The 24,880-nt window shown below is 33.8% G+C and overlaps 2 protein-coding genes across 3 annotated transcripts; one reads left to right on the forward strand and one right to left on the reverse strand.

Moving 5' to 3' along the window:
* Window positions 1–3,380: 3,380 nt before the first annotated feature.
* On the forward strand, window positions 3,381–5,256 carry LOC110104655 (transcription factor MYB61). Its single transcript, XM_020833852.2, has 3 exons — window positions 3,381–4,106; window positions 4,183–4,312; window positions 4,385–5,256. The coding sequence occupies exons 1-3, from the start codon at window positions 3,974–3,976 to the stop codon at window positions 5,103–5,105; spliced, it is 984 nt and encodes a 327-aa protein (XP_020689511.1). The 5' UTR covers window positions 3,381–3,973; the 3' UTR covers window positions 5,106–5,256.
* A 7,560-nt stretch (window positions 5,257–12,816) lies between these two features.
* On the reverse strand, window positions 12,817–23,406 carry LOC110104654 (pectin acetylesterase 10). 2 transcript variants are annotated; one of them, XM_020833849.2, is made up of 13 exons: window positions 23,222–23,406; window positions 22,789–22,997; window positions 19,391–19,473; window positions 19,052–19,181; window positions 18,853–18,926; window positions 16,095–16,181; window positions 15,895–16,019; window positions 15,678–15,738; window positions 15,457–15,510; window positions 15,311–15,388; window positions 15,007–15,112; window positions 14,783–14,928; window positions 12,817–13,372 (listed from the first exon to the last, which is right to left on the reverse strand). In XM_020833849.2, the coding sequence occupies exons 2-13, from the start codon at window positions 22,955–22,957 to the stop codon at window positions 13,256–13,258; spliced, it is 1,230 nt and encodes a 409-aa protein (XP_020689508.1). In that variant the 5' UTR covers window positions 22,958–22,997; window positions 23,222–23,406; the 3' UTR covers window positions 12,817–13,255. The 2 variants fall into 2 exon arrangements, with proteins under 2 accessions (XP_020689508.1, XP_020689507.1); XM_020833848.2 differs by having other exon boundaries at window positions 23,129–23,406.
* Between the last annotated feature and the right edge of the window lie 1,474 nt (window positions 23,407–24,880).

Consider the following 24,880-nt stretch of genomic DNA (forward strand, 5'->3'; position numbering starts at 1 on the left):
TCATAGAATAATTGTTCATTATTAAGTGCTTTAATGATATCAGAATTAGATGATCATTGGCTTGTTAGATTCGTCTCGTCAGGCCGCTCGATTTGACTATAAATATGCTATATTTGGATATCATTTTGTCATCCAATTAATGATCTAAATCTTCTTAATATGCTTCAAGTCCTTGATTTGAGTCCATTTGGGCTCGGATTAGACCGATTTATGTGTCGTTGGGTTCACCTTACTTAGACGTTCAATTTGATTGTAAGTTTGCTTAAATTGGTGTTATGATGATCCCGAATTTAACTCTAAAAAGTTGCCCACTAAGATATGCGTCGATATTCGTGCTTGATCAAGGCGATTTTTGATGACCAATCAAAATAAAAAATAAAATGTTCCTAATCATCTTCATGACGTGTATCTGAAAATTTATTAAATAAAAGTGTTAATCTTTTTTTTTCTACTTTTCCTCTATATATTTTCTGAAAGTGTGCATCATAAATATAAAAAAGGCTATGTTAATTCTATCGAAGACCATCATGATCCCAATCCTACCATCGAAATTACAAAAAGGGAAGCCTTAAAGAATTTCGTGAAACAGAAAAATATTTTCTGAAATTATCATTATTGCTAGAAAGAAGGTAGCTTTTGCTATAAGAGGAAGAATGATCATTCATACGGCATCACAAAATTAGTTTGATCGGGCACGAATCTTGAGGCAAATGCTAGTTGGAAACTACAAAAATTAATTCCGAGAGCACCCCAACTCCGATTTCAGCAAACTTATAGTCGAACTGAGCGTCTCGGAAATACGAACTCAACGACACCAAGATCAACCCAATCCGAGCCCAAATGGGTCCAAATCATGGATCCAAAGCGCTGTTGGAAGGTTCAAACCGCAATTTGAGTTACCAAACGGACTCCGATTTTGACGAGCTTATACTCGAATCGAAGGGCTCGACGAGACGAATCCAACGAGCCCAAGATCACAGAATTCCGACATCACTAAGGCCTTCAAATGTCCAATGAACGGTGCGCGATCGTAGGATTCAATATCGGCCGTCCATTTGACCACTCCCTATTCGCCCCTGATCTCACACCTATTTACGGGCCATGCCACTCCAGAAAATCTATAAATAGAGCCCTCATTCTTCACAAGAAAGGATCCAAGCAAGAGAGAGAAGAAGAGAAGAGAAGGAAGGAGTTCCTCCTCGACAGCAGCCGGACCACCGCAGAACCTCGCCGGACCACCGCAGGAATCTCGTCGGACCACCGCCGGACCACCGCAGGAATCTCGTCGGACCACCGCCGGACCACCGCAGGAACCTCGCCGGACCACCACAAAACCTCGCCGGACCACCACAAAACCTCGCCGGACCACCACAAAACCTCGCCGGACCACCACCTTAAGGCCCGACGTTCATCCCCGGCGTCCTGCCAAGACCCGACGTCTTGTTCAAGGCCCGACACTTAGTCCCTACATCCTGCCAAAGACCCGACGTCTTGTTCAAGGCCTGACACTCAGTCCCTACTTCCTGCCAAAGACCCGACGTCTTGTTCAAGGCCCGACGTTAAGTCCCGACGTCCTGCTGAAGACCCGACGTCCTGCTGAAGACCTGACGTCCTGCTTAAGACCCGACGTCCTACTCAAGGCCAGACCATCAAACTTACAGTCGAACTGAACGCCTCAAAAATACAAACCTAGCGACACCAAATTTAACTCAATCTGAACCCAAATGATTCTAAATCAAAGGCCCGAAGCATATTTAGAAGGTTCAAACTATAATTTGGATTACCATACGGTTTTCAAACATGACATGCTTATAGTCGAATCGAGCGGCTAGACGAGACAAATATAATGAGCCCAAGAAGATCGCCAAATTTTGATATCATTCAGACATTTACCCAATAAACGGTCCACGATCAAGAAATTTACCATCGCTCATCTATTCAAATCACTCCCAATTTAATTTCCTATTCATTTATATTTTTTTCTTGATTGATGTTAGCTTAATATTATATTGATTCGATCTTAAAGAGATTTTATGTTTTTTTTTTTTTTTTTTTTGCAATGAGATTTTTAATATCACGTATTTAATTAATATATTAAACATGTTCTAGAAGAAATCGAATGATATTATGATTGAAGTCATTTTTGTGAAGGAAGAAAATAAACTAATTAATTATCAAAGTTTTATTATTTTTAATATTGATTATATTGGTTTTAAGCCTGGGTGTAAAAAGTTGAAGGAAATTAAAAAAAAAATTAGGCCCCCTAGATATATTTTCTGGCTCCGCCACTGATTTGAGTCCATTTGGGCTCGGATTAGTCCAATTTATGTGTTGTTGGGTTCACCTTACTTAGACGTTCAATTTGATTGTAAGTTTGCTTAAATTGGTGTTATGATGATCCCGAATTTAACTCTGAAAGTTGCCCACTAAGATATGCCTCGATATTCGTGCTTGATCAAGGTGATTTTTTATGACCAATCAATAATCAAAATAAAATATAAAATGTTCCTAATCATCTTCATGACGTGTATCTGAAAATTTATAAAATAAAAGTATTAATCTTTTTTTTTTTTTACTTTCCCTCTATATATTTTCTGAAATTGTGCATCATAAATATAAAAAAGGCTATGTTAATTCTATCGAAGACCATCATGATCCCAATCCTACCATTGAAATTACAAAAAGGGAAGCCTTAAAGAATTTCATGAAACAGAAAAATATTTTCTGAAATTATCATTATTGCTAGAAAGAAGGTAGCTTTTGCTATAAGAGGAAGAATGATCATTATTTCTAAAAAAATATTGCTTCATAAGCAATGCCATCATAGTTTATAAGAGAAGCTAAAGGGGTGGTGAGTTCTTCAATGTAATTTATATTACCCTTCTTTGATCTATATTATAAAAACTCAAGTCTTTGAATAACCAAACAACTTTAGGATTCTACTTAAGCCAGTTTATTTTCAAAAGGGGCAAATTATTTTGTGCGGAGACCGCACACAAATTTACGTTCGAATTAGCTACGTTTTTGCTGTATTTAAACAAAAGGCAGCTAATAGACTATTTAAATTGCGTATTAGCTATCCTTTTGCTGCCCTTTTGCTGAGTATTTGCAAAAGGGCAGCAAATATTTAATTAGTAAGATATTTGCTACGATTATACTGTACTTTTCCTGTACTTTTTTAAAAGGACAGCTACTATGCAATTAAAATTATATATTATCTGCCTTTTGCAAGAAATACAGCAAAAATATAGTAAAAACACAACAAAAGTGTAACAAATTCGAACATAAACTTACGTGCGGTCTCCGCACAGAATAATTTGCCTCCAAAAGGTGTAGGCAAGAAAAAATCTGAAAGCAGACAGTGTCTAAGGCCATGATTTCAACTGAGAGGAACCTTAACTCATCCAAGATATTTTATTCATTGGCACAACATTAATGCCCCACTTCGCTTTCAAACCTGTAATCTTCTTTGTGGCTGTGATGGGACTGATATAGCGATATCTTTACTGTTATGATTCATCAATCATGAATATTTTTAGAATTCTGACAGCGCCAATATAATAATTGTAAAATTTACATCCATAACAATTAGAAGCGTAGAACTTGAACTGAATTTTATTCTTTCGAAATTTATCCTTTGCTTTTACTTGCTGCTCTTCCAGATTCCTCCGTCATTAAAGTATTAGAAGCCAGCTGCCCCACCATTTCTGCTAACAGACATTAAGCTTTCAAGAGTGATTAGACTTTTGCAGCTAATTCAAAAGGGTAAATTGTCTTGGAGGATTAGAAAAGAATCATGATTTTGACCATTCTCCATTTTTAACTCCCTTTCCTTTCCAATGCTCTCCAAATCTTAGCTTCTCTGAATCCTATTTCTTCACATTCTCATTCATCACGAGTAAAATCTGAATAAAATACCTCCACAATCCCAACAGGCAAGTCGTCATCTACGCATTTGCATTGCAAGCTGAAAATGGGAAAGCAATCCTACTTACACAAGCAGAAACTCAGAAGGGGCTTGTGGTCTCCTGAGGAGGATGAGAAGTTGCTCAAACACATAGCTGAGTATGGACATACAAGCTGGAGCTCCGTCCCCAAGCTGGCAGGTAACAATTGTAACAATACATTGAATATTTGAGGAGATCTTCAGCCATTTCTGACAGAAAATGGAACTCGATTCAGGTCTGCAGAGATGTGGCAAAAGCTGCCGACTGAGATGGATAAACTACCTCAGACCTGACCTCAAGAGAGGAAAATTCTCACAGGAAGAGGAAGATATCATCATTGAACTCCATGCAGTCCTGGGCAATAGGTCTCCTCTCTGCTCCATGATTGATGCTTTTTTGTTTGAGCTTCCTTCTGTGACCAAGTTTTCTCCTAACAGGTGGTCTCAGATTGCAGCACAGTTGCCTGGAAGAACTGATAATGAAATCAAGAACCTATGGAATACATGCATTAAGAAGAAGCTAAGGAAAACGGGTATTGATCCAAATACGCACAAGCCTTTCTCGGAGATTGAGGGCACAGAAGATGATAAAATTTCTTCTGGCAGTGGAAGCCTGAAGCAAACAGAGCTCGAGTCAGATCTCACGCTTATGCAAGGTATTGAAGATTCGGCATCGAAATCCAACGGTTACTTTTCTCTATCTAAGCTAAGTTGCAGCACTTCAACCACTACCCTCTCCGTGAGTTCAAATCCTCTTCTTCTCTTGCATAACCAGAATAACAGAGGATTAGGCTTGAATCCAGAGCTGAGTTGCAGCTCGATAGCCTCAGCCACAACGTTTGTTTCGAGTTCAATTTTCTACAATTCAATGGACTCAAATAGCAGTAGCAGCAAAAGCAGCTCCTTTTGGTTTGATGGTTTGAGCTCATGGCCAGATTTGACGACAGAGAGAGGAAACAAATATCTTCTAACAGGGGACAGTGAAGAGATGGAAAGGTTTCAGTATCTTCAGGGAAAATTTTTAGCGCCGTCGCTTCCCCACTACCAAAGCCAGCCTTTACATGCTGGAGACCTCCAGGTAGAAAGCCATTTTGAGCTGGAAAGCTTGAATCTTTGCTTTCAGAATCATCAGCCTGAGCTGCCGCAGCTGCAGTCTTAGGATTTATATGCGATGAACTTGCAAAGGATTTCTACAGTGTTTGAACATCTTTAGCTCTTTTTTATTTATTTATTTGATGAATCAATGAGAGTGAAAGGAAGGAAGATGCAAAAGTATGCTCTTTTATCAACTAATATTTAAGTTTACAAAAGTCTTTGCGAAAGCTCTGATTTGTTGTTGGTTGTGTAAATTTGCATTTTTTGTTCTTCTGTAAGTCGCTACGATTAGACTGAAGGAAAATCAGCTGATATGCAGCCTGATATCGATTGAATAATTCTGCAGAGGTGGGGAACAGCTATGAATACGTGTTTGATCGTCTTTCCTTTGCTCTATTCTGTCAATGGCTTCTTTCTGCATATTTCACATTATTTTGATATTTTTAGATTTATTTGTAATGTTCGGTTGTTTGTGAATCTTTAACATAATAATCAAGCTTCCTCCTGTAAATAAGAAGATCATAACCTACATGACTTAGTAGAGTTCACAAAAATTCATACACAAAATAGTAATCAATATATTTAAATACCAAACAAGCCATTTACATACATATTATATTTATATATTTATAAATGACTCATCATTATTATCATAATATTTTATATTTATGTATTCATAGTCTATCTACTAGGATATCCTAAATTAAGAAGATTTTCACTAACCCATGAAAAGCCAATGATTTTTAAAATATTTATCACTTTGTGGACTCATAATATACAATATGAATCAACCAATAATGCATACCTCATGCATACAAGCATATATTTCATAAATATTAAATTATGATGAAATTTCTATGACGAAGATTATATAATCATTATAATCAAATATTGCTATATATTAACAAAGTTTATGATTTGTGTAAGTAATAGTTCTTACTTAGCAAGAAAAAAATACATATATAAACCTTTCAAGAAATTTGTGCAAAAAATACTTTGGAAAAGCTAACTATCAAATCAAATCAATATGACCATATTAAATAAAGCATAATTCATAATATATTTTATTAATAAATAAGTCATGCACTAGATGTCAAGGAAAATTCCCCCTAATGAGGGAGAAGTTATTATATGTGCAGTGTAGATGCAACTTGTGTATGAACTCTCAATCAGATACAATTTGTACACATCTTATGTATAAATTATACACAATGTACAGTCGACGTGACTTGTTCTGATTGGACTTCAGATGCTGTTCGAACTACGTATGTAATAATTTATCATAATTATGAATGGTACATTTATTCTTTAATAAGTAAAAAGTTACTTACTTCATTCAAATCATAACTAGTTGAATATTTGATTATATGTTGATCTTTCTCCCTTCAATACATGTGTTGTGTTAAACCCTAGATTCAAAAATTATATAAATAAATCATACATCAAATATAATACAAATCAAAATATTAAATATCCAAACTAACCTATTTAGGAATATTATTATAATCAATTATTTTTAAGAATATGCCCTAATATATATTTCATAATTCACATGCATATGAGCCAAATTATCAATAGAATTCATCTGTCTTATAAGCAAGAAGTGGGTAGACTTTGTTAACCTATCAAAATCATATATACGACATCATGGCCTTGCCTAGTCTAAGTAAACCCATAGCAAAATTGTTAGTGGAAATTTTTTGTTATAATTTTATTATCCTCTTTTACTATGAACGTCACTTGATTATTCTGTGCAACTGTTGTAGTGTCAGCTCACATCAAACACCATAGCGATAACTAGGGTGTTGTAGTGCCAAATCACCAAAGCACTATTGCAAAACAGTTAATTTGGTTACCATAGGGAAATGACACATCAATTTAATCAGAGCACTATAGTGGTGGACTTAACGTGTGATTTGGTATTAATTTAATTTGGTAGTGTTACAGTGCCACCACTATTAGAGTCGCAGTGCCTAAGTCAATTATTATATTAAATATAAATAGTTTTGACTAAATTTTGCGGGGGTGATGACCATTTATTCATTTGTAATCAATCTTAGGCAAAGTTTGAAGGGAGGAAAAGAGTGAGTGCTAGTTAAGAAAGTCAAATTAAGTGGCTAGGAGTGTCTATATTCGTGTAATCAAGAACTTCCTTGTGATATATACTACATTCTTTTCTCTTGTACTTTTATTTGTCAATACAATAAATTGTGTTATGTTTATCTAAATTTATATGGCATGCTGAAATCATTTATCTAGACTTATAATGTGTTAGAAAACATGTTTGCATAAGAATAAATCTTATTATATGCATCAATGTTCTGATATTTTTAAATCAATCATACTTAATTTAGTTTGTGTAGAGGACTTACATGAACTTAAAATTTAGTGTGATCTACATTCTTGAAGGAGTAGTGGAACAATTAAGGCATTTAAAATTAAATTATGTCATGCATAGACATATAGTGGATAGTGTTCTGGGATCATAAGGAGAGATAATAACTATAGTTAAATGCCAACTTATCTGTACACTACAATGAGTATGAAAAAGATGCAGAATATTAATACTCTAATTAACAATAGCATGATAAAATATCTAACTTCTGCATTTATGAGTTTTAAACTATCATATATTTAGAGTCCCTTAGAATTTTCTTTGAGAAAATCATAAGATAACTTTCACTAGCTCACAATTTAGTTTTGACAAGAAGATAAATAAAGCATGTTTAGCAGTACTTGAGTGATCTTGATGATTCCCTATCCTCATGAGAATGATACTTTACATACCACTATATTACTTGAACATTTTTTATTTTTTTATTTATTATTTATTCATTTATTTTTACCTATACATATGTAGATCTAGTGTTTACACACAAATAACTTATCAATTTTTTGGCACTATTACTAGGGATAGTGATTGATTACCTTTTTATTCACTTTATTATATTTAAAGAATTATTGATTTAATATTATCATTATCTTTGTTTATCTTATTCTATGTTGGTATTGTTGCTTCTTCCTGATGTATTTTTTAAATTACTACATTATTAGTTATTCAATTAACTATGATTAACAATTTTAATATTATGTGTGTTTTTGTTGCATGCATTGTAGTTTGTAATTAAAAGAAATCTTATTTGATCATGAGTTAAAAAAAAAACCTTGAAAAAACAAAAGAAAATCTAAAAAGTAACAAAATGACTTAGAAATGGTCGACCCATTCCAAAAGAATGACCAACCCAAACCACTAAAAGAGCATGCAAACCCATTGGTAGAGGGCATTCATGAAAGCATTTTTTATTGACCTACCATCCAAGCCAATGACTTTTAACTGATGCATTGTATCATTAAAATGATGCAAAATTCTCAATTTAGCAAACTCTTATAGAGGATCTAAACTTGCATATTGCCAATTTCTTGGAGATCGTTGCTACATTTAAGTATAATAGAGTCTCTGATGATGTCATTAAACTTAAAAAGTTTCCATTCTAATTAAACTAGAAGGAAAAACTATGGTTGAAATCCTTTCCTTCAAGCTCAACTACCATATAAAATGACTTAGCTCATAAATGCCTAGCTAAGTACTTTCCTCCATTCAAATCTGCAAAGCTTAAGAAAGACATCACCTCATCACTCAATTAGATGGAGAATCAAAATATGAAACTTGGGAGAGATTTAAGAAATTGCTTAAAAGTGTTACATTATGTCTTGTATGTTTGCCTTATTATTCAAACTTTATATAATGGAGTTATAGGATCATTTAGATTGATCATTGATGTTGTTGTTGGAGGTTCTTTGATGTCCAAACACTTTGATGAAGCATATGCTTTGATTGAAGAGATGGCCACCAATGACTTCCAATGGCCTTCTGAGAGTGAACCCTAGAAAGTGATTAGTATCTATGAATCAGATGTATTATCTATTTTTAATTCCCAAGTAGCTACCATATCTAAGAAATTAAAAAACTTAGAGTTAGTTCATCTTAAGGTACATCTATTCTAGTAGAGGATAGTATTTATGGAACATCTAATGAACAAAACTCAGCAGGGGTTGAATCCTTAAATGATATAAATAATAGATAGAATAACCCTTATTCTAAAACCTACAATCAAGGTTGAAAGAACCACTGTAATTTTTAATGGAACAAAATTATAATGGTTTAGCATTTGGAATCCTAGCCAAACTAATAATGTAGGGAGTTGGAACTCACCTCAATAATAATTTGAAAACCCAAGACTTCGGTATCCTCGAGGACTTAATGTAAATAACCAATTTAAGGATAAGAAGCCTTCTTAGAAGACCTAACTTTGTAAATGGGAACTCAAATAAAAAGCTAAGCTATTGCCATAAGAAATATTAAAAATTAATTCGGGAAGTTAGCTAATTCCTTAAATATTAGACCCCAAGGAACCTTACCAAGAAATACAAAGGTCAATCCTAATGAAAAAGCATAAAACACTTAATAAAAATCAAAGATGGTAATAAACATATGTTTAAAATACTTAGAATAACAAAATACAAAAAGCTATGAGTAAAATTTATCAAAATATCAAGATAACTTATTTTTTGTAAAATCCATACAAATCAAATATGTGGACTCACAAGAGAAGTAAAATCATTGGAAATAGACTTACAAGATTACAATTTGGCATGAATTTATATAAATATGCATTTATATAAATATGCATTGTTTCAATTTTCAATCATGAGTTCTTATTTAAATTTTGCTCATTCTTAGTTGTATGCTACAAGTTTTTATTTAAATTATGCACATTTATCATTTTTGTTCTATGTTCCTATTTCAACTTACTAACTATTTTATCATTATTCTGCATCTTTATTAAAAGGTATGACAAGTGGCAGCTTATTAAGACATGCAAAAAAGGTAACATGAAGATTATCCTCTAGTGTGGAGGAGAGTAGTGAATCTTCAAATAACCCCTCGAGTCTAATGTATCTAGATTCGACACAAGATGATCATTGTATTGAGACCCAACAAGTCCTGAGGAAGTCATTTTAGAAGTTCCTCAGGCAAGCACCACCAGATTATGGCGTTTGGCTCATAGGTTTTTGTTCTATTAATATTTTCAATATTATTTTTAATTTACTTGACTCCTACATAGTATTTCTTCAAATGAACAGGACCCACCAGTAAGAAGGAGAGGGCAACCACTTGTGCACACATACAAAGCATGCCTTTAGTTACATGGGTTAACCTTGAGGTGAATGAGAATGGTGTGCCATGTAATATACCAAAATCTGTTTTGTATGTTTCATACTTAGGATTTGTACCAAGAGATCCTATTTTGGCACCAATCACATTCCCATAATGGTGTAATAAGGGTATGGAGCCCTTTAAGAAAAAAATGTTAGCTAAAGTAGATGTAAATATCATAGTAAGTAGACATGTTATTTATTTTATGTCTATTAACTTATCATTCATCAGTTTATATGCCAAGTTTGAGCTCCTTGGAAATATATTGTTTTGGATTTTGCAATCTCTTGGCATTAAGTGGAATAATTATAAAACTAGTTTGAAATAAGAGCAACAGGGTAGCAGACTCATAGAGAATATTATAGAGGCTATCCCTACAGGAGTGGACCCAACGTAGTGTTGTCAGTTGGTTACTCAGTGGTCACAGCCTTTTTGTTTTATGTATGTGTGTGTAACAATTTTGATTTTATTGTAATAAACGTTGCAAAGTTTATTGTTAATTTTTAATTCACTATTGATTGTGCATAATTTTTTATTATTTAAACTCTTGAAATGTTATCAGCTGCCCCTTAGAAATTCTTGTTCATTGAATAAATTTTCTAATTGAATAGATGCCCACTTAAAAAACAGGAATGTAAGCTCATGTTAAAGAATGATCTTCATTCTTCATTTATTGATGTTTTTAACTGTTGTTATTATATTTTCAACCGCCCTTTTTTTTTAATTGCCGTTTGCACCTTTTGGTGATATTGCAACAAGTTCCTTCACATTTCATATAATTATGCTATTAAATTATTTTGTTCGAAATACTTCTTGAAACCTTTTTTTGTTTTTTAATGCTTCTTGAAAACTTAATATAACCAATAGTTTGACATTTTCCATTGCTAACATTTTGAAATGTTCCATCAATTTTTTTTTTTTTTTAATATTTGAAAATGATGAGTCATAAATTGCAAAGTATAGGACTCAAATTTATATCTTCAATTCACTTCTTTAGTATATTGGTAATCTTCATATTTATGTCCATTAAATAAATTGAGTGTAAAATTTACTGCAAATCACAGAACATGCAAAACTATAAATCTAGCATTGCAACAATTTAAACCGCTGCTATTTTGCAAAATTATAGTATAGCAATGATTTAAACCGCTGTAACGTTCTAGAAAAGTAGGTGTTTCAACTACTGCAAAAATTGTAAATTTTAATCTTTAGCAGCAATTTCAAAACCGCTAAGAAACTCTTTTCTAGCAAATACCAAATGCAGTGAATGTATAATAATTCTTAAACAACTGCAATCTATTTTATAAAAGCTGAAAAATAAAAATACAAAAAAGCGCTGCTAAAGCTTTATTTTACTAGTAGTGAATTAAATCCAAAAATTTTAATGAGAATTTGAAATAGTTGATTTTATTGAAGAAACCTTTGCTAACAACAAAAGATTTCTTTTCTTAGATATAAAGCTTACTGAATATCAACTCCATAAAAGATCAAAGAGCGCCATTAACAAACTAAAAAAATAGGACCCTGGCTTCGGAATTTCAGCCTTCTATCCATCCAGAGAAAGCTATAGATACCATTTTTTTTTAATAAAGAACATTAACTATCAAATTAAAAGAAAGAAGGCGAGATGAAATAACTTTCTTTAGGAATGACTCTATTAAATTTAAGTTTATCAAGCGAAAGAATATTAATTTGATGGTTATGGTGTGTATTTGAGGCAACTTTATTACTAATTTGTTTTTCAAATCACAACTATATTTTATACTTAGCCACTGATTTCAAAAAATTTTACTAAAAATATATTTTCTACAACTTACCAAAAAATACTTAGCCATAATTTTACAAACACATAAAAAATTACAATTATCACAAGCAAGAAAAATTATTAGATGCAGAGTGCGCACCGTTCGCACAAGCATTGGCAGGTGCTCGATACCCAACGGTACTTTCTAAAATGACTTGTTAGCAAAGGTTAAAAATATACTTTCTAAAATGACTTGTTAGCATAAAAAAATAAAAAAATAAGTCAATCATCACGACTTTCTCATTGCTTTTTAAAACAACTTTTTAATATAAAAATTTTTATACTAAAAAATTGCTTTAAAAAATAGCAAGAAAGCTATCTCAAACAAAGCCTAAGTTCTCATCATTTCATCGTTTACATATTTAGTAGAACTAAGTCAAGAAAACAACCTAAAAAAAAAAATGCTGGCGAGAACCGTGATCAAAGATTGAACAAAGCTTCACCAGCATCTGATTTTTCTGCACTTCATGACAAACGGCGCATTTGGCATAAAGATGATCAAAAACTTGCTACAAAGAACTCCGCTAGCTAAAGTTACAACACATGCAGAATTTACGAACAGCCAAATTGATGAAGCAAGAATAACCAAAATACTTTGGATCTACAAATGTAGTTTTTGTTCGCATTTATGTATTTAATGAGCAACACAATAATATAATTTTGTGATGCAATGTACATACATATAAATCAAAATCAATTGCTGATGGAAATTAAAAAAATATATCACTGTAGATGTAACATCCCCAGCAGGTGCCACATCTAAGCCATAGGATTTACTTTGGATGGCTGGGATTGAATCCAACAACTTTATTCAAAATCATTATAATTTTATTGTACTAATCAATGCAATTTAAAAAGAATTCTACTGCTGGAATGGGAGTAATCAAACCCATTTACAACAGAGACTAATACCACAATAAAAGGCTTCAAATTTCAGAAGCAAGGAACTTCCACTTCTTCGCAAGCTTTCTGGATGTCTTGTAAACTCGCAAAGCTGTTATTCATTATTTGATATGAATATGCAACTTTAAGGTTTTGTTTGGGACAACTTTCTTAATGCTTCTTAAAGCAGCTTTCTAGTATAAAAATTAAAATATTCGTACTAAAAAGCTGATTTAAGAAGCAGTAAAAAAACCGTCCCAAACGAAGCCTAAATGGTGATCAACTGATAGGAAAGGTATTATCAAAGAATTCAATGCCTTCCATTGAATACAAGGTTGTGACAGGTTCTATCGCAAGGATATGGACAGTCAATGATCTTCACTTGAGAGCGATCAAAGTACCAATCACCAACAGACTTTGCAATTCCCTGCTTATCATTAGTTAATTTGTTAGCTGTGAAATCTGTTAGGATTGCATCCTAAAATATAAGGACAACAATTTGAAAATGATTTATTTCATAACTTCAGTAAGGAGGAAGAGTAGGTTCACAAAGGAGAGTCCTTATAAGCACTAAGCGCAGATGATTCATTAATTATAATATGGCATGTTTCAATTGTATATAGAGATTTGGAGAGTCGGTTCTTTCTCTCCAATTGAAGATTCATGTATCTTGAGTTGTTTTTCTTCTTCTATTAGTGAATTTCAAATAATTTTCTCTCAAATTTCCTACGGTTCTTATAAAAATCTGATATGTATGGCTAAATTTCTCTGAAATTAACAAACTTCTACATTATTGATGTTTATTTTCTATCAGACTGCAATCGAAACAACATAGCCTATGGCATTATAGAAACATTGTCTTTAAATCAATATATAATGAATGAAATGTTTGCTTCATATTTAAATTTTTCGAGCATAAAACTGGAGATTTACCTCTTTATTTTGGAAATTTCCCTTTTGATGATTTCATTTCTATCTGCTAACCACGTTATATAAATACTTTGCTTAATGGAGATCTTTATTTAAAATTGTGCAAAGTGAGGCACAGCTCAGTGCAATTATGTTGCAAAACACATTTAAGCGCACGCCTCATGCTTGTGTTTTGAGGCATACACCTCAATATGGCTGAGGCGCACCTTGCCTCATAGGTGTAAGGCGTATGCCGTATGTCTTTTTTTAATATAAATATATAAAAATAACTCATTTTTAACCTAATCTAAACACTTGTACCTTCACATGGACCAGCCGCACCCAAGCTGTAACTCTTATCCTCAATGTCCAGTCGTAAGTTCCCTATCACCAACCCGTCACTGCAGCCACAGGCAATCACTTGGGGATGGCCGCCGCTGCTACAGGCCTGCAACCACCTTCTCCTTCTCCTATTACACAATATATTTTATATTTTTTTGCAAGTGTAATGTTTGAATTTTAATTATATTTCACGCAATTTATCACTTCCTATTTTATATCTTATGCAATTTTGTTTTCATAATTATATCAAATTGTTATTAAATAGTTCAATATAAAATTAATATGTCCCCCTATAATATATTATTTGGTTATTATATAAAAAAACACTCCTTGAGGCTTACGCTTTATCTCACAAATGAAAAACATCCCAATAATACCAAATTATACAATTTTAAACCTTGATGGGGACTAGATGAAAAGAACTTGTGCGTGCCTTGGGTAGCTAGTTTCCTTGAATAGATAGAAATTAGCTATAATTCTTACAAATTTTGAATCATCAATGGAAAGGAAATGCACAAAAAATTGATCGGTGTATGAATAGGGATCAGTAACTTCCCTTTTAATGAGGAATTCAATATAACCATACCTTGTTACTAACAGCTGGAGAGCTGTTTCCGAACCAGGTATCCTGCCTTTCACTTTGGCAATGAGCGAAACATGAATTAATAAATAACCCATTTTTGCTTGATAACGAGAACTTCTCTACACAATTAAGCATTTGGTTCCTGAAGCCTACAAAAGAGAAAACGTTAGTGCAACTTTGAGTTATGTGAAAGTTAAGTATTGCGTATATGGATAACAAATGCATACCTTGCAAAAACTGGATTTGACCTGTGTTGCATTTTGCATTATTCATGTTACAGTCCTGCCAATAACCATGAGGATCAGCCGCTTTGGAAGCCAGACTCTCCTGAAGCTGAAACCCAAGGAGGACAAGCAGAAAGTGACAACATTTCAGGTTTTCATGATTCTAATGGTTAGGGTACTATTTACACAGATATGAAGTGATCCACAACATAATATTAAAATTAAAATATTTAGCAATGTATTATCAACATCAAAAGACTAAAAAGAAATAGAAGGGATGTCTAACTCTACTGGGGTAGTGATGTACCTGCCATACATCATATGCTGAATTCAAAAGAAAAAGTGGGGTCTGAACAGTTGACAGGACATTCTGAGGAAAAAAACACTGAAAAGAAAAATAATAACATCAACGAAATGTCTTTCTATTTCTCATGACTGGGAATGAAATTTTACCAAAGTTGGATTCAAGTGGGAAGTACAGGTCCTTGGTAAGTTCCTTGACACCCCCTGTTTACCCAATAAATTATTAGTTGAATAGAATGTGAAGAGAAAAACCAATAAGATGACTAGAGAACTAACGAAAACAAACAATCTTTAAGAGAAACCATATTTCCAGTATACAATTATGGGATCGCAACGCATGCAATTGAAAGCTTGCAAATTGCAATAAGTACCTGTAAGTTAACCAAGCCACCAAAAAAGGATCTCAGGGTGCGTCGTCCAGCCACATCAACACTGCAGTGCATGGATAAAACAGAAGCAACAAGCAAGAATATGTTAAAATGTCCATTAAGACTACAACAACAATGAAGCAAGACAAATATTGGTGAGAAATCATTGAGGTAGACATGGCAAACAAATGAAAAATAGCCTGCTGCAATCAACACATACGCATCAAGAAACATTCCAGCGTCAGCAAAGCACTTTATTTTTGTGCTTGCGGGAAACAATGCGTGAAATCCATCACAATGGTGTATAGCAGCTAGACCACCCGCAGAGCATCCAGTAAGAAGTGCCTACAAGCATAGATATATTGCTAATGGCAAAACTGGGAAAATGGACCAAATGCATAACAAAAGCATAAAATTAACCTGATTAGCATCACGCATTCCCTTTGACATCAGGTCTTCCATAGCAGCCAGCCATATGCGTTGGCCACGGAAAAAGAGGCCTGCAGCCTAAAAAAGGTGCCAGTCAACTTTAAGAACTAGAGCCATTTAGTGCTAACGGAAAATAAAAAAAAATCATCCACTAAAATGCTTTGTAGTGAAACGTGAAGGTTAATTAACTGGTAAATAAAGTGCTCATGATACAACTAATAACTGTGGTATAGGGACAGAACTGGGCATAGTAAAGTCTAAGCAAAGAACAGCTGCAGGATGGTGAAACAAAACTAGAAAGGCACTGAACTCAGCTTAAAGGGTAATTTTGATAAATACATAACCTTGGAAATATGGTGCTTGGTCGACATACCCTCACAAAGACATGAAAGTTTCTGACATTCAACTAGAATAAGAATTAACAATTTGGAGAACACTGTTAAGGTTTATTTGGATTGTTTACTTTGCACTTAGATGCCGTTGAGCATTAAGAGGAGTTAAAAATCCTGCATATCATTCTATATTGAATATCGTGGGTAACAATTTTATGTAGCATAAGGAGTACATGGTGATACGATTGGACCAATCACAATAGCCCAAGTGAAGAAATAAGCTTAAGTCAAGAAATGGCCAAGGATAGGAGGCCAAACTAGAACTTTGATTTAGTATTAATATTTTATTTGCATTTGCTGTGATTATGAGTAAATAAGAAAAAGACTATTGTGTTCTGATATTTATATTTACAAAATTTTAAATTTTAAATTTGCAATAACCAATTTTCCTCTTATATGGCCGACCATAACTCCTTTTGAAAGGATTAATTATCTCCATGGATGGGATGCTTCAAACACCTCTTCAAGTGAGCTGACATCAATTCCTCTATTTAATTGACTCTTTGGAAAGAAGCTTCATGGCTTCCATAGGACCATATTTGATGACATTGTCCAAACCTTGTATTTATGGTGAGTGACATGATTTTTGGCACCAAGATCCTAACCTTATTTCACTGTAGAACTTTTCTGCCACATCCAGTCATAGTCGCCTAGCCATTCCATAGCACCCCATTGCCTAAAATGCCACCAAAACCCAAGGGGAAGCTCTTGGCCTAGGTTTGCTTGAACAAGACCTAATTTGTTCTAAACACATTTGACTAATAAAAAATCCATGGAAAATTATAAAATGTTCAAAAACAAAAATAGACACATCCCTCTACCTATTCCAACAATTTCAAGCCCTAAACTTCGCTAGTTTCCCCAAACTAAACCCTAAATCCTAGATTAATTTTGTCGACCAAAACTCCTAAATACCGACACTTCTACTCAAAGAGGAGTACAATGTCTGACACGTATCCAACAAGACAGTCCGACATGCCTCTGACACGTGTCGGATATGCCGAAAATGTGTCCAATTAAAAAAAATATTGAATACAAATTGGATAAAAGTGTGTAACACACATGTATTAAATATTTTAAGAATTTTTTAAATATAATCTCTTGTATTTAAATTTTTTATTTATTTGTAATATAAAAACTAAATTTCTTATTTTTTATCACAACACCAAGTCAATCGCCTGCACTCAATACCTCATTCATCGAATATTGTCATTTTTATTTCTCTTTGGCGAGTTGCAACTTTGGTGTCACAACAATGCTCGTTGACATTGACGTTTGACATCATTACAATATCAATATTTCAAAACCATCAGAACATCAAAATTTGACACTGTCTTGACATTGATGCTCAACACTAGAAATTTCTCCACCCACAACTTGACAGCTCATTTTTGTCGAACATCATCTTAACATCGACAATCAATGCCCTCTCAACATTGACAACAAAATCCCTATTGACATCGGTGTCAATACTTACTGCATAACATCAATGTCTGACTCTTTACAGCATTGTCGTCTCCTCTCTCAAGGCCTGATACACGACATCAACACCCGACTCTCGATATCCTAATATTAATCATTTTAAACATAAATTCTAATTAAATGACTTATTATTTATAAATTATTTTTAATATTATACTTATTCAATTTTATACACTATTTTTAAGATATAAAAATTCTAATATTGTGTCCAACCCGTATCTATGTCCTTTATCTTCAATAGTTAACGTGTCTCGTATCCATATCGTATCGTATCCTCGCCGTGCCTGCGTCTGTGCATCATAATATATAGTTAGATTCTAGAATGAGATATAAATATATCATCACCATAAGACAGCTTAATATATGTCATAATAATCAAAGTTGCAATGGAATTATTTCAAAAGGCAAGATACTTCCAATTTTCTTTAACTAGAAATTTATTAGCAAATGCATAAATTAGAGATATGCTGCAAAGTTGTTGATCATGGAACATTTCGGTTATGCTTCAAGGAGTCAAATGTATAGTTCTTGAAACCTAGACAAAAACACTCAATTGAGAAAAAAGACATGCGAGTGATATCTCTAGGAATAAGGCTATTTTCACATACAATAAACAAGAAACTGAGGTGTAAGTAACGAGTAAATGACCATACTTAAGCATAGGTCATAGGGGGATCCTTTACATAATCAAAAGCAGTGATGTTTTTAAAAAGCTTAACCACTCATTATAGAAGATTATACATCCACAGCAGTCAGTAAAGATTTGATTTCTAGTTGGTAATATCTTTAGATTCTATTGTGTACGCACATGCTAAGAAATTGGCATTTTATAGGACCCTTCGGACGAAACAAAAAACTATTAAATAAATGCAAACCATATTGTAGCCTTCGCCAAGGAAAGATGCACCATCACAGTAGCGAATCTTCACTCTGTTCCAGTTATAAAAATCTGCATGTGTAATGTTTATGATCATTATGCGCAAAATCCTAGATCTAAATTCACTAAGGTTGTGAAATAGATGAAAGAAAGAACCATTAAACACAAAAAAAGTATTGTTTAAGGTCCACGCCTACCCGGATTTTCTTCAGGTTTATTACTCAAAATTCCTGTGAACTGTAGCTGCTTCTCCATGTAATATGATGAACCTCGACGGGTTTTTTTACGAAAAAGACACATTCGAATGTCACTGCACCAGCCTCCTCCCTGTGGCAGTTATGAAGCCAAAATACCAGTAGATATTTAGAGTCATAGGAAAATTCAAATAAAATTCAAATGAAAGATGCTGATTGTTTAAAATGTAATATAGGCGTAAAAGTGCATAGGAGATTGGAAGGCTATCAATGACATCTAATTACAATATCAAAAGTGAAATTAAATCAAATATTTTGTGATTATTCAGTTATTCTTTGAACCTCTAATTGGACAAGCCAACTATTTGCTCCATATCCAAATCCTCTGTGAAGGTGGTAACCTGGTAAGCTTCCATCCAAACACACTGGAACAATCAAATAAAGTAATTAATGAAAAGACAATGGATATGAACTTCCTGAGGTGTCAGAAAAGAGTAAGAGTATACATCACAATCTCAACATCCAATAATTTGCGAGATTAGATTGCAAACGTGCTTTCAGAACAAATACAAATCAATGCTAGTCACACAGAAACCTTGAACCAAACCAACTGTATCAATTGAAATAGCGATGGATAAAATCTAATAGTCAAAACAAAAGGAGATTCAGCAACCCTAAATCTGCAATCGTACTTGCCATGAATATACTTGTTTGATAAGTAAATAAGCTATAACATTTCATATAGCAAACACTTTTGCCAGAAAAATGAATAATGAAGACAAGATCACAAGACGACCACAATCTGTTATGAATGAAATAGATCTGTGAACTACAAACATGACTATAGTGATCAAACAAAGATAGGGCAAAGAGAAAGAGCTTCCCCTCATTTCTTTGTCTAACTCGGTTAGTACTACCCATCCTAGGACTCCCACTTAAACTTCTCAGAGGAACGTTAAAAACACTACATGTTTTAAGTGTCATAGGAAAGTTCATGTGCAAAATCAATGTAAGAATTAATTCTTCTCCGTATATGGAACCAAGGGGTTATAGATGATGAAACCTTATCTGATGATGATTTTATTGATGCCCTTTTTGATGTCATGAGGCATCTTTCTACATCAAAATATGATTCTTAAGATTTGAGAAGTAAGAATATTTTGCATATGTATATCATATAAAATAAGAAAATGTATAAAGTACTTATTGATGGTACCAATGCAATACATGCATATTCACTAAACATTCATAAGGGCGGGCTAACCAGCAGCAAGGGCCCTTATCTTAGACCATTCCATATTAGTTAGGTTAACAACATATCTCTATTTATGACCGCTAGATACCTAATTTTCATTAAACTAGATAGTTATGAGGATTCTATTTGGAGGTGTTCTCCCCATGGACAACATATAATATTCTAGGCAAACCATTGCATTATTACATGAATGTTATCCCATTATGATCATGACAATATTTAAATATTCAAATGTTAAATCTTAGCCGTCGCTTGGCACTTGATCCAAGAGCCAGGATGGGGATCCGTGAGAGGCTCACCTGGATCATGTCAATCTTCTTCCATATTTGGGTGACTAATTTATGATGGAATATATTAGGGCAATTGTGTATGATTCTATAATTATTTATTTCTTTATTAAGATATATTGTATAGATCTACAAAAAGGGATAATTTTGTGCAATAAAATTAAATTTTTCCCTATCCAATTCTCTGAATTTAACATGGTATTAGAGCCATAATCCCTTTGGTTCATTTTTATCTCCTGCGTACGTCGAACTGAGAGAACCAAGAGAAGGGAGAGTTCTTCATCCCACGGCCTCTGCGTTCGATCAATAGAGAAGAATGACTCATGCGTATCGTTTGGTACTACCATCTTCATTAGTCACTCCAAATTCATAGTCATCATGAATGATTTTAAAATTTTTTAACACTATAATAATGCGTCTAATCGTCTATTTAAATATCCTCCAATAAAAACTTTTTTCCAAGATGTATTATTTATATTAATTCTTCTAAGTCATTCCAAAATTTTAATTTTGAATATATTTTCAAACCTACTTTAAGAGTATAAATACTTATAATATTAATAATCTTAGCATCAACAACTATTTTTAAATTTATAATTTTATCTCTAATTCTATTAATTTCTACAACATTATACTTCAAACTCTTATCTATAATTACACATACATCATTTCTAGTATGATTTATGCCTGAATAATATAGTTTAAATCCTAAACTATTAATCTATTTAGCATTCTCTCCAACCCATTTAATTTCTTGAATGAATAGCTATGAATCATAAAATCTATTAATTCTATTAATTTACCTATAAGATAACCTATATTTAAAGTTTTTATCCTTATTCTAGTTTCATGGAGTAGCATTTTTGCTCACATCCATCCATGATGTGGGAACTCTTGCTTATTAGACACTGCACATGGGCACTGAGCCACTGATGCAACGGCCCTTGCACACTTCTCGTCGTATTCAGGTCATACAGTTCGTAGTTTATAAGAACGTCCAAACATTAACACAATATATTAAAATATTCATGTCATGATTATTCAACTAATTTTATGTTGTCTATCGACTACCTACCGCAACCCTCTACTTTTGTCATTCAGGACTTAAGACCTAATAATTATAGTGTTTCCTTTGATGAATTGAAATTGGGAGAAATTTCTATACATAAGATAGTCCATTTGGCTATAGTTCAATTGACCCTCCAAACTTAGGCTAGCTCTGGCACTGGTGATAATAAATCATATCAACTAAGGTTGGTGATTTGAGCATACTATATTGTTGGAGGTGACATTGGGCTTAGGATGCAGTGGAATGGGATTTATGCAAAAAATTAAAAAAAATAATGTTTGAAAAGATTGGGAAACTCCTTAGTAAGATCCAACAAAAATAAACATCTAAATCTATGGATTTTATTGTGATTAAAAGAAGCATTAGAGACAAATGATCAGCATAGAGGTCGAGCGTGGAAAGCACAATAATTCTGAAAGGATCCAAAATTTCAGAATGGATTGAGACCAAATGAGCACACTAGCAACAACGCAAGCGATGAGCGTGCTCCTAGTTGATAACTAGTTCAAGGGGACGCTTCAACAGCCCTTTGAACATTGATGGTTCAACAGCTAGATCCTTAGAATTGCTAACAAATATTAGTGCATGGAGAAGGATGTCCCAGACTATCCTAAATAGGTCAAGCCAATTTAGGCTCATTTGGGCTCAATTTTGACCGGTTAAAGCACTTGCATACTCCGTACAATATTTGGAGTTCGATCAGATCATTATGTGTTCGTTTAGGCACTAATTCAATCAAACCAAGTCAAAATAGATTCTGGATCGATCCATGCAGGGCATCTTGAGTTTGTGATTCATATCAATTCATCAAAAAGATATTTTTCTATTATCCTAAGGAGATCTCATTGTCGCCTTCACAAATTAAAAAATCAATAAAATATACAATTCAAACGTAAAGTTGCAACAAAGACCGTGGGATAGCAGACAAAGTAGCAGGAAATATCACGAAAGACATTAAATTGAGGGATATATGCGCTATAAATAAAATGAAATGCTAAGAAAATCACGCCATCGTTATATGGATGTGTTTTTATCTGAGATCTAACTGTTCACAGCAATACAGAATCACTATAGCATAGAACAAGACCGTGGTGCATCATGAACAAGAAACGAGGGCGGACTTCATTACCAGCTCCTTTAGCTGCTGCCGATTGAATGAGCGTAAGTGGGACGAAGAGCGGAGGCCCACCGACAGCCACCTCGCCATCGTAGACTACCTCCGTCCAATTCAAATCAAAGCCGCGTGCGCAACCGGCCAGCAGCAGACTAACAAAGCCAAGAACCCAGAAATATTTCATGGTGTTTATGTGGGTTAAAAATGCAACAGATGATGCAAATCTGAAAAGGTACAAAAAGAGGAAAGAGTTAATTAAGAATCACTGCGACAGCGCATGCCCAAATTTTCCTCAAAATAGAAATAGATTCTGAAGTAGTTTCGGCTGCAGGTTGTAGGGGTTGAAGATTTATGCCTGAGTAGAAGAAGAAGATAAACGTCTCTGTTCTTCTTAGCTCAGTGCGATTTTAGCAGAGAAAAAAAGACGAAGCAGCTTTTCCCGATATACCTCCATCATGCCCCCATTATGTATAGACGAAGGATTCCTCGCGAAGCAGGGGAACACTGAGAGAGAAAGGGAGAGTAACAGCAGCGATGAGAGATCAAAAACTTCGGGTCGAGGATGTGGAGCTTAGTATTTTAACCGGAGGCAACGGACCGACAGATTTTTAACTGCAGGAGAGGGAAAACTAAGGAGCAGAGATTCATTTGGAATTTCGTCTGCCGGGAAATTTTACGTCGAATGTGCTCCGTTCTTTTTCAATTTGTCGGGACCACAGTTGAGTAATTATCGGCGGAGCCAATCTTTATACAAGTTATGTACGACTGATTATAAACCGTTAACGGCGTTACCGTAAGCCATGCTATAGACGGTAGCATTGCACACCAAAAAAACTTATTCTTCAAACTTTTTTTTACATCTAAGTCAATTAAATCAAATTCATACGCACATCATTTAAATAAATTTCAAATTGTCAATAAAATAAGATGAGCTATAAAATGCTTGGTCATATTTGTTTACGTTGAGCTATATGAAATTTATATCTTGATTGGTTGAAGTTCATAGACTTTAAAGTATAATCGCTTTATTTTTTAGTCTTGGGGTGCCAAGAAGTAATCTCGTGCTTTTAAAAGCTACTTTGCATATGTTTTGTTTGAAATTATTCTTCATTTTTCTTCATATACCCAAATAAATTTAGCATTAACAATTTAACCATTTTGAGTATTTATTCAGTGATCAAGGCATGAAGTATGATATTAACACACACGCGCACGCACACATACACACACACAAATAGAAAATTTTGAAATAAGGCCCCTATCTTATAACATGACTTCCATGAGAACTTTAAAATGTATATTGTACATGGCTTTTTGAAAATTTACTTATCTTTTTGCTTATATAATTAGAAGATGCTTAGACCATCTCCAACCGTTCGGCAAACAGCCGAATGGAGGCCCTCATACATCGCAACCGAACGTCATTTCATTCCCCATTTGATCGCAGTTGAACAGTGCGATGACAATATTGGCGTCGCACTGTTCACTTCCACATTCTTTTCTCTCTACCAAACTTACCTAAGAATGGCGCAAAAGAAACGAGCGATGGTTAGGAGGCAAAATGGCGTTCCATTGGAGATGAATCACGGCACTTTTTGGTTTTACTGCATTTTGCAGTGAAAAATGAGAGTTTCGGTTGGAGATGCCCTTAGTATTATTTGGGGATCTCAAGACAAATCATGATGAAAAATTAAATAAATGTAACTCCTATGTTATAGTGAGATTTTAAGTAATATTACTTGGTTAGGTTACTATTCATAATATTTATCCAAGTATCAACCATTAATTAATGGCATTAATCATTTAACCTTCAAATTATTTTGTTGAAAGGCTCCTCCTTGATATGCCTTTTTGATCATGAAGGGGCCTTTATAATCAACCTCAAATTTACCACTACTTACTTAGTGGAGAAAGGGTAACCTCCTTAACACTAGAATTAATTCTCCTTCTGAGAATGTCTAAGAATCCTCTTTGTTACGTCCTGAAATATTCGTGGCGGTAGAGAAATATAAAAGTTAATGTCTTAGTTTTGTACGAAGATCTAGCACACAAGCAGATAAAAGAAAGGGTGTAGCGTTAATAAGAGACACCGGATTTTTTACATGGA

Source organism: Dendrobium catenatum, unplaced genomic scaffold (assembly GCF_001605985.2).
Source record: "Dendrobium catenatum unplaced genomic scaffold, ASM160598v2 fragScaff_scaffold_1056, whole genome shotgun sequence".
NCBI lineage: Eukaryota > Viridiplantae > Streptophyta > Magnoliopsida > Asparagales > Orchidaceae > Dendrobium > Dendrobium catenatum.

Excerpts from the sequence above, each read along its gene's own strand:
- LOC110104654 (XM_020833849.2), bottom strand. The coding sequence starts at position 22,957 with ATGAAATATTTCTGGGTTCTTGGCTTTGTTAGTCTGCTGCTGGCCGGT. Across the intron at positions 15,739-15,894 it reads GCTGGAATGTTTCTTGATGC|TGTTGATGTGGCTGGACGAC; the intron begins GTATGTGTTGAT and ends CATGCACTGCAG. Across the intron at positions 13,373-14,782 it reads CTCCAGCTGTTAGTAACAAG|GGAATTGCAAAGTCTGTTGG; the intron begins GTATGGTTATAT and ends AATGATAAGCAG.
- LOC110104655 (XM_020833852.2), top strand. The coding sequence starts at position 3,974 with ATGGGAAAGCAATCCTACTTACACAAGCAGAAACTCAGAAGGGGCTTG. Across the intron at positions 4,107-4,182 it reads CTCCGTCCCCAAGCTGGCAG|GTCTGCAGAGATGTGGCAAA; the intron begins GTAACAATTGTA and ends AACTCGATTCAG. Across the intron at positions 4,313-4,384 it reads CATGCAGTCCTGGGCAATAG|GTGGTCTCAGATTGCAGCAC; the intron begins GTCTCCTCTCTG and ends TTCTCCTAACAG.